The sequence below is a fragment of the Octopus sinensis genome, linkage group LG25 (genome assembly GCF_006345805.1).
Source record: "Octopus sinensis linkage group LG25, ASM634580v1, whole genome shotgun sequence".
NCBI classification, from domain to species: domain Eukaryota; kingdom Metazoa; phylum Mollusca; class Cephalopoda; order Octopoda; family Octopodidae; genus Octopus; species Octopus sinensis.
The window spans coordinates 5,238,040-5,253,325 of record NC_043021.1 but is presented as its reverse complement, the minus strand read 5'-3'; the positions used below and the strand labels follow the sequence as shown (position 1 = coordinate 5,253,325).

Here is a 15,286-nt window from a genome sequence, read left to right as displayed (position 1 = left end):
CCAAGCTCAACTTTACTTCTCTTAGCATAGCACCCCCTCTCACCATCCTACTACAGCACCACCCTGTCATATCTCTCTGTACCTTACCCAGACGTAACACCTTTCGATTGAAAAACAATGAGCAACATCATGGAAATAAGCTTACCTCGCATGTCATAAAAAGATTCGTGGTCCCTAATACACACATCATGGAAAACTCTGGTTCAGCATCACAGGTAAAGTTATGAATTTCAATACCGCTGTCTAGCTGAGCTTTGACATCAGCCAGTTTGAAGCCATCTTGCTGCAAATATAGTTAAATGTATCACTTTTATGAACAAAAGCCATCTTGACATATAATAATAATAATAATGAAATTATTGTATACAGTGCTCAGGTGCACCACAACTTGTCAGACAGTGCGTATAAAGTATATGCAGTAATGTATAAGTATCTGGAAAGCGAATAATGTATGAGTCAGATACATGCTTGTGTGTGTATGAAGGGGAGAAAATCAGGTGTAGTGTTGGCGAATCTCAGGAAGCATGGAAGTTTTGAAGGATGCAGTGCTCCGACAACTAACAACTGATGCTGGCAGTTTGTTCCATGCTTCAGCAACTCTAGCGTGAAAAAATGTTTCCGAAAGTCGTGGGAGCTGTGCTGTTTTCTGACTTTGTAAATATGTCTATGGGTGTTAGACGGATGGAGTTTGAAAAGGTGCTCAGGGTTATGCGCACATGCACACACCAACGTATATACCCACCTCAACATACATAGTCATATACACATGCACACAGATATACTCGCATAGGTACACATACACATAAATAGGTTTCAGTCATTAAGGGCTTAGACCATGTCTAACTTAACAGCACTACCCAGTGAAGTCTTGTAAGTTATATTTTGGGACCACAAAGCCGAATTTGTATAGGGGGCTGGAGTTATGGGTCAAAATGTATCTGAATATCCTGGAGAGAAATTCCTTCGGGTATTGTTTAAATGTTATCCTCTTTGATTTCTTTTGAAATAACGACAAATAAAGCAGGACCAGTTGAGGTTAAAAAAAAAAAGCTGTACTTTTATGGGGCACCCACTTGATTTAGTAGAGGGCATATGGCAAGAGATACAAGCCTTTAGTAATTTGTGTATTTGAGGAAGAGGAGACCACCACTGCCACCACTGTTTTAACACCCATTTTCCAATGATTGCATGGATCAGATGCAGTTCATTGAGGTAGATTTTCTAAGGCCAGATGACTTTCCTGTCACCAATCCTCACCTCTTTCCAAGTACGATAGATATTTTCCCATGGCCAGACATATTCTCCAAGAATGTTGGAAATAAATGACACAACTTGTATGATGTCAAGACAAAGTGACACAAACTCATACACACACATATATAAACAATGGGCTTCTTAGTTTCTGTCTACAAAAATTCGCTCACAAAGCTGTGGTCAGGGCTATAGCTGAAGAAACTTGCCCAAAGTACTTTGCAATAGGATTGAACCTGGAACCATGTAATTGGGAACTAAACTTTTCAACCATACATCCATGATTATACCTGCAGGCTTGTACATGATTGTACCTACAGGTTAACAAATGTAATTTGGAAAGTTCGAAACCTAGGTCTAGATTATCCACATCTGGATTGTACATTTATTTAATGTTCTTCCTACAGATAACATTTTGCCAGTATATATATACATATATATACAACTGTATATATATACAACTGGACGCTTCTGACAACTGGACGCTTCTGAGGGACAACCTGCTGAAAGCCGCTGACCAGATCTGTGGCTGGTGCAAAGTCCCCTTAAGACCCAAAATAACGTGGTGGTGGAACAATATCGTTGACAGGGCTATTAGACAAAAGAAACAGGCTTGGAAGGCCTGGAAGAACGGTGGTAGCAGGGAAGTGTATCAGTCTGCCAGAAGGGAAGCCAGGAGACAGGTCTATCTAGCCAGAGGGGAAGCAGAGAAGGAAAAATTTGCCAATGTCCTGCGTCGTGAGGATGAAAGACTTGAGGTATTTCGTGTTGCAAGACAGTGTGTGAGAGAGAATCGTGACGTGGTAGGAGAGAAATGTGTTCGCAAGGAGGACGGTTCACTTGCACTTAATGAGGGTGCAAAGAGAGAGACTTGGAGACGCCACTATGATAGGTTGCTGAATGAAGAAAATGAATGGGATAAAGAGAGTCTGCCGAATGTCGACCCAACAGAGGGACCAGCAATCCGAGTTAACAGTTCCTTAGTAGATAAGGCAATTAGAAGCATGAAAACAGGGAAAGCCCCAGGCCCATCAGGAATTACTGCAGAGATGCTCAAAATATCTGGTGGTGTCGGCTATAGCTTAGTCACCCGTATAGTTAACCAGGTGATACACGAGGGGGTCATACCCAATGACTGGTGTAGCAGCATAATAGTCAACTGCTACAAAGGTAAAGGCGACGCCCTAGAGACAAATAACTACAGGGGCATCAAGCTGCTGGATCAGGTAATGAAGGTTACGGAGAGGGTTGTAGCCCAACTAATTAGAGAGAGAGTTACCTTAGATGATATGCAGTTTGGGTTCGTGCCAGGGAAAAGTACTACTGATGCTATATTCCTGGTAAGACAGCTGCAGGAGAAATACCTAGCCAAAGATAAGCCCTTGTACCTGGCTTTTGTTGACTTGGAGAAAGCCTTTGACAGGGTCCCCCGGTCCCTTATCTGGTGGTCAATGAGGAAACTAGGGATAGAAGAATGGTTGGTGAGAGCTGTGCAAGCCATGTACAGAGACGCTGCTAGTAAGGTGAGGGTGGGCAATGAGTACAGTGAAGAATTCCGGGTAGAGGTTGGGGTCCACCAAGGTTCAGTCCTCAGTCCCCTCCTATTTATCATAGTCCTCCAGGCAATAACGGAGGAATTCAAGACAGGTTGCCCCTGGGAGCTCCTCTATGCTGATGACCTTGCTCTAATTGCTGAGTCACTATCAGAACTGGAGGAGAAGTTCCAGGTGTGGAAACAAGGATTAGAATCGAAGGGCCTTAGAATCAACCTAGCCAAAACCAAAGTTCTAATAAGTAGGAAGGTAGATCAATCACAAACGCCTTCAGGTAGATGGCCCTGCTCGATCTGTAAAAAAGGTGTAGGTAGAAACTCTATAAGATGCACCAAGTGTAAGCTATGGACACATAAGAGGTGCAGCAATGTCAAAGGAAGGCTAACTAGGAAAATAGTTTTTGTCTGTGGCAAATGCTCAGGAGCAATAAACACTGGAAATATGCAGAGACCAACTTCTGCCACGTTCCAGGGAGACAAACTAGAAGTAGTTGATAGCTTCCGCTACCTAGGAGACCAAGTCAGTAGCGGGGGTGGGTGTGCTGAAAGTGTAACTGCTAGAGTAAGAATAGCCTGGGCAAAGTTTAGAGAGCTCTTACCCCTGCTGGTGACAAAAGGCCTCTCGCTCAGAGTAAAAGGCAGACTGTATGATGCATGTGTACGTACAGCCATGCTACATGGTAGTGAAACATGGGCCGTGACTGCTGAGGATATGCGTAAGCTCGCAAGAAATGAAGCCAGTATGCTCCGATGGATGTGTAATGTCAGTGTTCATAATCGTCAGAGTGTAAGTTCCTTGAGAGAAAAGCTGAACCTAAGAAGCGTCAGTTGTGGCGTGCAAGAGAGACGGCTGCGCTGGTATGGTCATGTGACAAGAAAGGCTGAAGATAGTTGTGTGCAAAAGTGCTACACCCTAGCAGTGGAGGGAACCTGTGGAAGAGGTAGACCCAGGAAAACCTGGGACGAGGTGGTGAAGCACGACCTTCGAACTTTAGGTCTCACTAAGGAAATGTCTAGAGACCGAGACCTATGGAAGTATGCTGTGCATGAGAAGACCCGGCAAGACTAGTCAGGCCATAACCCGTGGCCCCGACCTGGGACGTAGTCAGTCCTGTGCATACCTTCCTTCTTGTGACACTTATGAAGACCTGTTGAGGCAAGTGAAAATCAAATCAAATCAAAACAAATCAAAATAGATGAACATCAGTGGAATTGTATTCTTTGTGGTACCAGTGCCGGTGGCACACAAGAAAACCACCCAAATGTGGCCGTAACCAGTACCGCATCGACTGGCCTCCGTGCTGTGGGCACAACAAACACCATCCGATCGTGGCCGTTCGCCAGCCTCATCTGGCACCTGTGCCAGTGGCACATAAAGACACCATCCGAAGACCCGGCGACGTAGTCAGTCCACCTGTGCATACCTTCCCTCTTATGACACCTGTGAAGACCTGTTGAGGCAAGTGTGTGACACTTGTGAAGACCTGTTGAGGCAAGTGAAAATCAAACCAAATCAAAATAGATGAATATCAATGGAATTTGTATCTTTGTGGTTCCAGTACCGGTGGCACACAAGAAAACCATCCGAAGTGGCCGTAGCTGGTACCGCATCGACTGGCCTCCGTGCTGTGGGCACAACAAACACCATCTGATCGTGGCCGTTCGCCAGCCTCACCTGGCACCTGTGTCGGTGGCACATAAAAACACCATCCAAAGACCCGGCGACGTAGTCAGTCCACCTGTGCATACCTTCCCTCTTATGACACTTGTGAAGACCTGTTGAGGCAGAGGCAAGTGTGTGACACTTTGTGAAGACCTGTTGAGGCAGAGGCAAGTGTGTGACACTTGTGGAGACCTGTTGAGGCAAGTGTGTGACACGCGTGACACTTGTGAAGACCTGTTGAGGCAAGTGAAAATCAAACCAAATCAAAATAGATGAACATCAATGGAATTTGTATCTTTGTGGTTCCAGTACCGGCGGCACACAAGAAAACCATCCGATCGTGGCCGTTCGCCAGCCACATCTGGCACCTGTGTCGGTGGCACATAAAGACACCATCCGAAGACCCGGCGACGTAGACAGTCCACCTGTGCATACCTTCCTTCTTGTAACACTTGTGAAGACCTGTTGAGGCAAGTGACACTTGTGAAGACCTGTTGAGGCAAGTGAAAATCAAATCAAATCAAAACAAATCAAATTAGATGAACATAAATGGAATTTGTATCTTTGTGGTACCAGTGCCGGTGGCACACAAGAAAATCATCCGAACGTGGCCGTAGCCAGTACCGCATAGACTGGCCTCCGTGCTTTGGGGACGTAACAAACACCATCCGATCGTGGCCGTCCGCCAGCCTCATCTGGCACCTGTGTCGGTGGCACATAAAAACACCATCCGAGCGTGGCCGTCTGCCAGCCTCGTCTGGCACCTGCTAGCCTCATCTGGCACCTGTGTCGATGGCACATAAAAACACCATCCGAGCGTGGCCGTCTGCCAGCCCCGTCTGGCACCTGTGTCGGTGGCACATAAAAACACCATCCGAGCGTGGCCGTTCGCCAGCCTCGTCTGGCACCTGTGTCGGTGGCACATAAAATCACCCACTACACTCTCGGAGTGGTTGGCGTTAGGAAGGGCATCCAGCTGTAGAAACACTGCCAGATCTGACTGGCCTGGTGCAGCCTTCGGGCTCCCCAGACCCCAGTTGAACCGTCCAACCCATGCTAGCATGGAAAACGGACGCTAAATGATGATGATGATGATGATGATGATATATATATATATATATATACACAGTGAAGCTTTACTATAGCATCGTATATTATCAACTGCTTTTTCCAGTAAATATTGGTGCATTGTTGTACCACTACCTTATTTATATATATATATATATATAAATACTTTATTTAAAAGCAGTAGAAATTTAACAAAAGCTGTTACTCGGAGTTTCACGTTCCTGTTCGTCGGACAGTTTTGTTAAAATAGAACCGATATGACAATTCTATCAAGACTAGTATAAACGTTACACCTTTAAAAATGGACTTGTTTGATTGATCCTTTCAAATAACGGTCATATGCGAGCGATAAACAAAATAAATAAATGAGTTCAATATAAAATTATAAAAATCGAGGAAAAACCTTAAATCGAAGATTTGATTCAAATACATATACTCCGGTATATATATATATATTACATACATATATGCATACATACAGGTAGATGCATGCTAAGTCACACAAATAGTGCAAAACTTGATCAGAAATCTTACCTCTGTGTTAATCCGCAGACCACATTTACAGAAAATAACTCCCTTATTCTCGATCAAAGGATTTCTGCAGACACAAAACAACAGAAAACAATGAAATATTTCTATAAAAAACATCATCAAAAATTGTGTTCATAACAATGTCATCACATAGGAACAGGCATGGTTGTGTGGTTAAGAAGTTCGTTTCACAACTATGGGGTTTCAAGTTCAATCCCACTATGCGGAATCTTGGGAAAGTGTCTTCTACTAAAGCTCTAGATTAACCAATGCCTTGTGAGGAAATGGTAGATGGAAACTGAAAGAAGTCTATTGTGTGTGTATATATATATATATCATCATCATTTTAATGTCCACTTTTCTGGATGGAATTTGTTAGGGTAGATTTCCTATTGCCAGATGCCCATCCTGCTGCCAACCCTCACCCATTTCCAAGCAAGGTAATATTCTTCCAATGGCCAGTCGTTTTTCAGGGAAGACTGGAAAAGAACAACATTGTGCTTTTATGATGGTGATCCTCTTTACAACTATCATGAAATATCACGACAAGGGTATGCACACACACACACACACGAAGAAGAGGAAGGAGGCTGTGACAAGGGTCCTGAACATCTTCAGTTTGGAGGACTTCCATGGGGCCTTCACAAAGTGAGTGGAATGCTTACAACAATTGCATTGAAGTCAGAGGATCCTACTTTGAAGGAAATTAGAGTTTTGTACTTCTTCAAAGTTAATACATGTCTCTCCTGAAACAGTCTCCATCTGACCCATGCAAGCCTGGAAAAGTGGACATCAAAATGATGATGATAATAATTATATGTGTATGTATGTAGTGCATATATATATATATATATGTATGTGGAGGCGCAATGGCCCACTGGTTAGAGCAGCGCACTCATGGTCGTAGGATCGCGGTTTCGATTCCCAGACCGGGCGTTGTGAGTGTTTATTGAGTGAAAACACCTAAAAGCTCCATGTGACTCCAAAGGGGGTGGTGGCGATCCCTGCTGTACTCTTTCGCCGCAACTTTCTCTCACTCTTTCTTCTGTTGGCCTGCTTGCTTAGCCAGCGGGGTGGCGTCATTTGAAGGCTAAAACAATGCAAAGCGCAATGTGACCAGCGATGTGTAGCAACATCTGATAGCCTGGTCAATCATGTGATATATATATATATATATATATATATATATATATGATTTTTGATTTTGATTTTTCCAGTTTCAGCTAATGTGCGTGTATGCGCATATATATATATACATATATATATATGATGATGATGATATATATATATATACTAGCAGTATCGCCCGGCGTTGCTCAGGTTTGTAAGGGAAATAACTATAAAGCATTTTTAGAGAGTTATAGCCAAAAAATAGCAAAAAAATGGAAAAAAATGATGGTAAATTTTTTTTGAGATTTAAAAAAGGTAGAGTTGCGTCCCCTAGACAGTTTGTGGTCCGTATTCCTGATTCTCGACCCCATGTCGAATTTATCGATTTTTTTCAGAACTGGGGGAACTTTTCAAAATTTTCGCTGCGTTAGTTTTGAATTATGACATTGGGCTATGTGTGTGTCAAGTTTCATCAGAATCGGTTGAAAGCCGTGGTCAGGGTGAGGGTACAAGCAAACAGACACACAGAAACACGCACAGACAAACTGCCGTTTATATAGAGAGAGATGATGACGATGATATATATATATATATATATATATATATGATGATGATGATATATATATATATATATGATGATGATGATATATATATATATATGATGATGATGATATATATATATATATATATGATGATGCTGATATATATATATATATATATGATGATGATGATATATATATATATATGATGATGCTGATATATATATATATATATATGATGATGATATATATATATATATATATATATATATATATATGATGATGATGATTATATATATATATATATATATATAGGTGAGGAATCAATACTTTATGGTATTCTCACAGGTTATGTCCCTTTATGCATATATTAACTTTGCCATTCCACACAATCGATAAAAAGAAACACAGGTGTGGATGTGACCGATTCACACCTGTTGAAACAGTATCTCAACATGAATATGACTGGAACACAGAAGAATATCAAAGAGAAAACAGAAAATGGTAAACATACTTAATGGCAAGTTCACAAGACATACATGGAGCAATGGAACATGTAATGGACAGTGGCAGACTACATGTAGCTATGTACATATAATAGACTGTTACATCGCATGTAACTGCAAAACATGTAATGGATAGTGGTACATCACATGTAGCTGTGTCATGTAATGGGAAGTGGTACGTCGCATGTAGCTATGTAACTTATAACGGAGAGTGGTACATCACATCTAACTATGTACCATGTAACAGGCAGTGGTACATCAGAAACATGCAATGAACTGTTGTACATCACATGTAGCCATGCAACATAGGATGGGCTGATGTTTATCACATACAGCCATAAAATATGTACTGGACTGTTATATCACATGCAGATATGTAATATGTAATAGACAAAGGTACATCACATGCAGCCATGTAAAGGCAACAAACTGTGGTGTATCACATTCGACCATATGATACATAATGGATAATTGGACATCACATGGAACCTTACAATGTTTAATGAACAATCACATGTAGCCATGTAGCAAGATATGGACTGTTGTACAAAATCGTAAATAAATTCCATAAAACATTTCTTTATTTCTAAAGGTATGGCTGTATGTTAAGCTTACTTCCTAACCACATGGTTCTTAGTTAATTCCCACTGCATGGCACCTTAAGCAAGAGTCTTCCACTATCGCCTTAGACCGACCAAAGCCCTGTGAGTGGATTTGGTAGCCGGAAACTGAAAGAAGTCCATCATATGTGTGTGTGTGTGTGTGTTTATCTCCCATTATCACTTGACAACCAGTGTTGTGTTTATATCCCCATAACCTAGTGGTTTGGCAAAAGAGACTGACAGAATAAATGGTTAAATACCAGGCTTAACAACAGAACAAATACTAGGGTTGATTCATTTGACTAAAAATACCTCGAGGTGGTGCCCCAGCATGGCTGCAGTCTAGGCAGCGAGCTGGCAGAAACGTTAGCACGCCGGGCGAAATGCTTAGCGGTATTTCGTCTGCCGTTACATTGTGAGTTCGAATTCTGCCGAGGTCAACTTTGCCTTTCATCCTTTCGGGGTCGATAAATTAAGTACCAGTTACGCACTGGTGTCAATGTAATCGACTTAATACCTATGTCTGTCCTTGTTTGTCCCCTCTGTGTTTAGCCCCTTGTGGGTAATAAAGAAATAGGTATTTCATCTGCCGTTACATTCTGAGTTTGAATTCTGCCAAGGTCAATTTTGCCTTTCATCCTTTTGGGGTCGATTAAATAAGTACCAGTTACGCACTGGGGTCGATATAATGGACTCAATCCGTTTGTCTGTCCCCTCTGTGTTTAGCCCCTTGTGGGTAATAAAGAAATAGGTATTTCGTCATTTCGTCTGCTGTTACATTCTGAGTTCGAATTCTGCCGAGGTCAACTTTGCCTTTCATCCTTTCGGGGTCGATTAAATAAGTACCAGTTAATCACTGGGGTCAATGTAATCGACTTAATCCCCTTGTATGTCCCCTCCATGTTTAGCCCCCTGAAACAAGTAAAAGACTAAAGATAAAACCAATCCCCCAAAAAAACCCCCAAAGTTTCAAAACTTACTTTTTACAAATAGGGCAAACTACTTCATCAGCTGTGAGCGACTCTAATGCTGAGCACAATTCTTTCTCTTCATTCAGATAACTTTCTTCATATAAGTCATGTTCTCTAAGGAGTTTTTGTTCTAGGAGAAAAATAAAAGAAAATGAAATATAAGATAATAAATAAAATGGAACATTTCAGAATAAATTTGAAAGAAATATATAATTTACAGGCATGGATGTGTGGTTAAGAAGCTTGCTTTACAACCATATGGTTTGGGGTTCAGTCTCATTGCATGGCACTTTCGATAAAGTGTTTTCTACTATAGCCCCAAGTTGACCAATGAGTGAAATTGATAGACAGGAACAGTTGTATGTATACTCTCTTTACTTGTTTCAGTCATTTGACTGTGGCCATGATGGAACACCGCCTTTAATCGAGCAACTCAACCCTGGGACTTGTTCTTTTTGTAAGCCCAGTACTTATTCTATCGGTCTCTTTTGCCGAACCGTTAAGTGACAGGGACATAAACACACCAGCATCGGTTGTCAAGCAATGCTAGGGGGACAAACACAGACACACACATACATACATATATATACATATATACGACAGGCTTCCTTCAGTTTCCGTCTACCAAATCCACTCACAAGGCATTGGTCGGCCCGGGGCTATAGCAGAAGACACTTGCCCAAGATGCCACACGGTGGGACTGAACCCAGAACCATGTGGTTGGTTAGCAAGCTACTTACCGCTTAGTGGCGTTTCTTCCAGCTCTTTATTATTCTAAGTTCAAATGCTGCTGAAGTCAGCTTTGTGTATTGTCCTCTGAGGGTATATTTAATCAATTAACCCCTCAAAAATGTAGCTTTATGCCTATGTTCAATTATTGTTAGTAAGATGCCAGCCTCGCCTGGCCCCCGTGCCGGTGGCACGTAAAAAGCACCATCCGATCGTGGCCGTTTGCCTGCCCCGTCTGGCACCTGTGCCGGTGGCACGTAAAAAGCACCCACTACACTCACGGAGTGGTTGGCGGTAGGAAGGGCATCCAGCCGTAGAAACATTGCCAGATCAGACAGGGTTGGTGCAGCTTTCTGGCTTCCCAGACCCCAGTTGAACCATCCAACACATGCTAGCATGGAAAGCGGATGCTAAATGATGATGAAGGCAGTGAGCTGGCAGAATCATCAGCACATTAAGAAGAGCAGCATTTCTCCCTGCTCTTCACATTCTGAGTCCTACCAAGGTAAACTTTGCCTTTCATTCTTTCGGGGTTGATAAAATAAGTCAAGTAGTAGGGTCAATGTAATCTACTTAATCTTTCTCTCTCATTAACCCTTTCAATACCAACCCGGCTGAAACCGGCTCTGGCTCTGAGTACAAATGTCTTGTTTTCATAAGTTTTGAATTAAAATCTTCCCTCCAAACCTTAGTCACAATTTATGTTCCTAACACTAGCTGAATGATAACTAAGTTATTTTACTAAATTCTTTATTATATTTAAAGTAATTGAAAGAAACACAGAGCATCTCAAAATAAATACAGTAACGAAAGGGTTAAAAATGCAGGCCTTGGACCAAAAATTAGAGTTATTATCATCATTACTCTCATTATTTCTATTATTAAAACAGTGAGCTAGAAGAATTGTTAGCATGTGAGACAAACTGTTTAGTGGCATTTCTTCAAACTCTACATTCTGAGTCAAAATCCGACTGAGCTGAACTTTTACTGTCCATCCTTTCGAGGTCAATAAAATAAAGCAGCTGTCAAATACTATAACTGACTATCCTACACCTCCGAAAATTGCTGACCTGGTGTCAAAACTTCAAACCAAACCATTAAATGCATCAAGCTGGTAGAAATGTTTACTGTTTCAAACAAAATGCTTAACCCTTTATTTAGCATTCAGATTATTCTGTCAAATGTAATACATTTTTATTCAAATTCTTTTGAGTCCGTCTTGCATTATCTCATAGCTTCAAGATAATGATGAATCTGGCCAGTTTGGACAAAAACCAGGTAGAATATTTGGGCTGGACATGGTTGGTTTAAATGCTAAGGAGTTAAGTCATTTCTTCTGCCTCTTTACATTCCGAGTTCAAATGTTGCCAAGGCAGACTTAGCCTTTCTTCCATTTGGGGTCAATAAAATTAGTACCAGTTAATCAACTAGCCTACCCTCCTCCAAATTTCAGGCCCTGTGCCTATAGTAGAAAGATTTAGTGTTGCTGTTTTTAAATTACCAATCAACTATTGAAGTTGATGTAATCAAACTGTGAGCCCCAGAACATTTGTCCACGTTAGAAATCATTTTCAAAGATACACTAGTAATAGGAAGAATTAACAACCTTCTTCTTTCAATTCTGCCTCAATTTCTTCAAATATTTCAAGGATTCTTTCAACATTTTCGTCTTCAGGCTGAAAAACAGACAAATTTAGGAACACAAAAGGAAAAAATTCCACTTCTATCGCATTCCTCTGTATAAAAAACTGATGTTATAAGTTTACTGTCTTTGTTCCAGAAAGAATTCATTGCCAATGTCTTTAAGTATGTATGTGTATGTGTGTATGTGCATGCATAGAGAGTGTTTATTACTTGTTTAATCTAATTCATGGTCACAACAAAAGGGCTAAAACATATCACATGACCTTAACACATGAACGTAGTGGACAAATGGCCAAAGGTTCCCTTCCCTCACTATATGACTGTCCTCGACCAATCAATCTGTATGTTGACTGATAGCGTTTCAGAGACGTTAATTCCACTGATTTTCACATATCACACTGCCAAGCAGGATATTTTGATTTATGAGTGACGTAAATAAACACATCCATCCATTTATTTTCTCTGTCCACTATTCTTGGGAGGATCATGGGAGTAGAGTCCTTGGACATCTCCACTATAGAGTCTATCAGAAGCAAAGGTCATTACATTTTCCAGCTGGATTTCTGAGTGTGTCTAACTGAGGCTATGGATATTATCCAAACAACTCATTCTTGGTCGACCCCTAGGTCTTCTCTTAGCTGACTCAGCTTGAAGAATCCATCTTGCAATTCTAATCACATATCCATAATACCAGAACTGTGATCTCTCAATGCAGATAATAAATAGCAAAAGTGGTTTGTAAGGAGCTTATAACTCTTGGACCTTAGAACAAAAGATTGCCACATGCTAGGATTGAACACTGATCCAAGTGATCCCACCCTGACTCACACTAGACACTGATTTACTGAAATGACCTTCAGCTAACACATACTTTCATTTAATTAAATGACAGCCACTTCCCGACTGAAAGGTTGATTCGATGGAATAGAGTAATCAGATCTTACTTACAATGAATGAAATATCAAGAGGAATGTTAGCCTCTCGTTCCAGTTCAGCTTCGTCATCCCAGAGGCTCAACCATTCCTTGTTCATAATGTCCTTGATAAGTTCCACATCTGTCTCGCCCTCTGGCTCATCTTTCATCTGACGGAATCGATCAAGTAGCTTAGCTCGGCTCAACCTCAGACGCTCGAAACATTTCTGTGAATCAATCAATAAATAATAAAAATAATAATAATAATAATAATCCTTTCTATTATGAATACAAGGCCTGAAGTTTTAGGGGGCGGGGCTAGTTAATTACATTGATCCCCCAGTACTCAACTGGTACTTATTTTATCGACCCCAAAAGGATGAAAAGCAAAATCACCTCAGTAGCATTTGAGCTCAGAAAGTAAAGAGGATGAAATGCACTAAGCATTGTCAGCTTGCTGCCTAAAAAACAATAATAACGGTTTCAAATGATGCGACATGGGTGGCCATTTGGGGATGTGTCGGTTACATCAACCCCAGTGTTCAACTAGTACTTAATTTATCGGTTTAAAAAAAAAAAGACAAATTTTAGAAAATATTTTCAGAAGAAAAGGTGTGACTTAGGGAGATTTAGCTGTTGTTTCTAGCGTATGTTACAACTACTTACGTGAGCGTCCTGACCCGAAAACTCCGCCACCAAATTCCTTTCAAAGCATACTCTACCTATCTCTAAGAAAAAGGGAAGGGTAACCTTAGATAATTTAGTCTACCTCGGCGATACAAAAAAGGGAAAAAAAAGAGATGGGGATAATCACAGACTGGAATTCTTTTGGTTTCCTCATTGAAGGCTGTCCTTGGATTAAATAATAACTGTGTGGTACGAATTATATATTATCATGTTTTAGAAATCTCAATGGAAGAAATTTATAAATAAATAAATAAAATGTCTTGTAACAATAGTTAGTTAGCAAGCTGCAGACATGTGGGTTAACAAAACCGTTAGAGCGTCGGACAAATTCTTTTGAGGCATTTATTACCGTTGGCCGTTTATAGGCATTTTACGTTCTGAGTTCAAATCCCGCTCGAAATAAAATTTGCTTTTTTTATCTAGTTGGTGTTGGAAGAGAGGTGGCAGTCGAGTACAGAGTTCGGTTTAATGTTTTTTTTTTATAAAGAAAGTATCCTTTGATGTAAGTAGAATGGTAATAAAAAGATCGAAGAGGGTAGGAAAAAGAAGAAGGATTTATTTAATAGACAGAGACAGAAATAGATAAAGAAATGCAGATTATAAATAGAGACAATGCAGAATTAAATTGGTGTGCTGTAAGGGGTAGGGAAAAGGTCCGACGACGATTCTGTTTTGGGCAGGACCTTTCGCCGAAGAGAGAGAGAAATGTTTAGAAATCTTATCAAATGAATGTATATACATTGGAAGGAGAGAAAGAAAAAAAATGCAGATTTGCTTACTTTGCGATAGGTTTCTTTCCAAGGGGGCATAGAAACTTTATACATGGCCTGACGTTGGAGTTTGCGATCTTCGGTTCTGAGAGGTGATGCCGCGTTTGCCATTGTAGCACCACCAGAAAGAGAGAGACGGAACAATGACAGGTATCTTTTGACAAAACGAAAAAGATGGCACAGCACTACGGACAAGACAAAGTAAGCGACGATCGCAGAGAGTAACGACGGAATTTTTTATATTTATATACGACTAATATACGAATATATATAAATATATAAATATATATATATACACAACAAACCACAGCGTGCTTAATACCGGTTAGAGCTTTTTTTTTTTCAAAAGAAATATAAATATGTTATATAAATATATAAAAGCCTGTGTTCACATTGTCTTGTCTGAGGCTGGTGCAAACTTCTAAGCAATGCGTGACTCTTGAAGCAGAGGAGACAAAGGGAGCAGCAACAGATAAGAAAGAGCAAAATAAAAAACTTGGCAAGATGAGGACGACGGAGGACAACAAAGTTTTCTTGTCAAAACATTGGACTCGCCCGCCATCTGCCGTCGAAGACTAAAATAATTCCCGAACAGGGGAGGTAATAAGTATTTTAGTTTTTATGTATTTGTTTATTTATTTATTTATTGGTTTGTTTGTTTGTTTTGACTTTGAATTTCAAAAGTACATTCCCAGTAGGTTCATTGTGAAAAAATGCTGTGTAAGCCAGCCTATTTGAAAACACTGTTAT

General features: G+C 40.6%; 1 protein-coding gene across 3 annotated transcripts in view; it reads right to left on the bottom strand.

Moving 5' to 3' along the window:
• Positions 1 to 15,286, bottom strand: part of LOC115224341 (RPA-interacting protein A) — a 42,368-nt gene that overhangs the window by 1,575 nt on the left and 25,507 nt on the right. For 2 of the 3 annotated variants that reach the window (XM_036513503.1, XM_036513502.1), the window contains exons 2-7: positions 14,546 to 14,648; positions 13,115 to 13,306; positions 12,129 to 12,198; positions 9,803 to 9,923; positions 6,069 to 6,132; positions 146 to 283 (exon numbers count right to left, since the gene is read on the bottom strand). In XM_036513503.1, coding sequence (XP_036369396.1) covers positions 146 to 283; positions 6,069 to 6,132; positions 9,803 to 9,923; positions 12,129 to 12,198; positions 13,115 to 13,306; positions 14,546 to 14,647 — 687 coding nt within the window. In that variant the 5' untranslated portion in view covers position 14,648. Of the gene's footprint in view, positions 1 to 145; positions 284 to 6,068; positions 6,133 to 9,802; positions 9,924 to 12,128; positions 12,199 to 13,114; positions 13,307 to 14,545; positions 15,123 to 15,286 lie in introns of those variants that run through there. The other variant, XM_029795213.2, reaches the window with a different exon arrangement.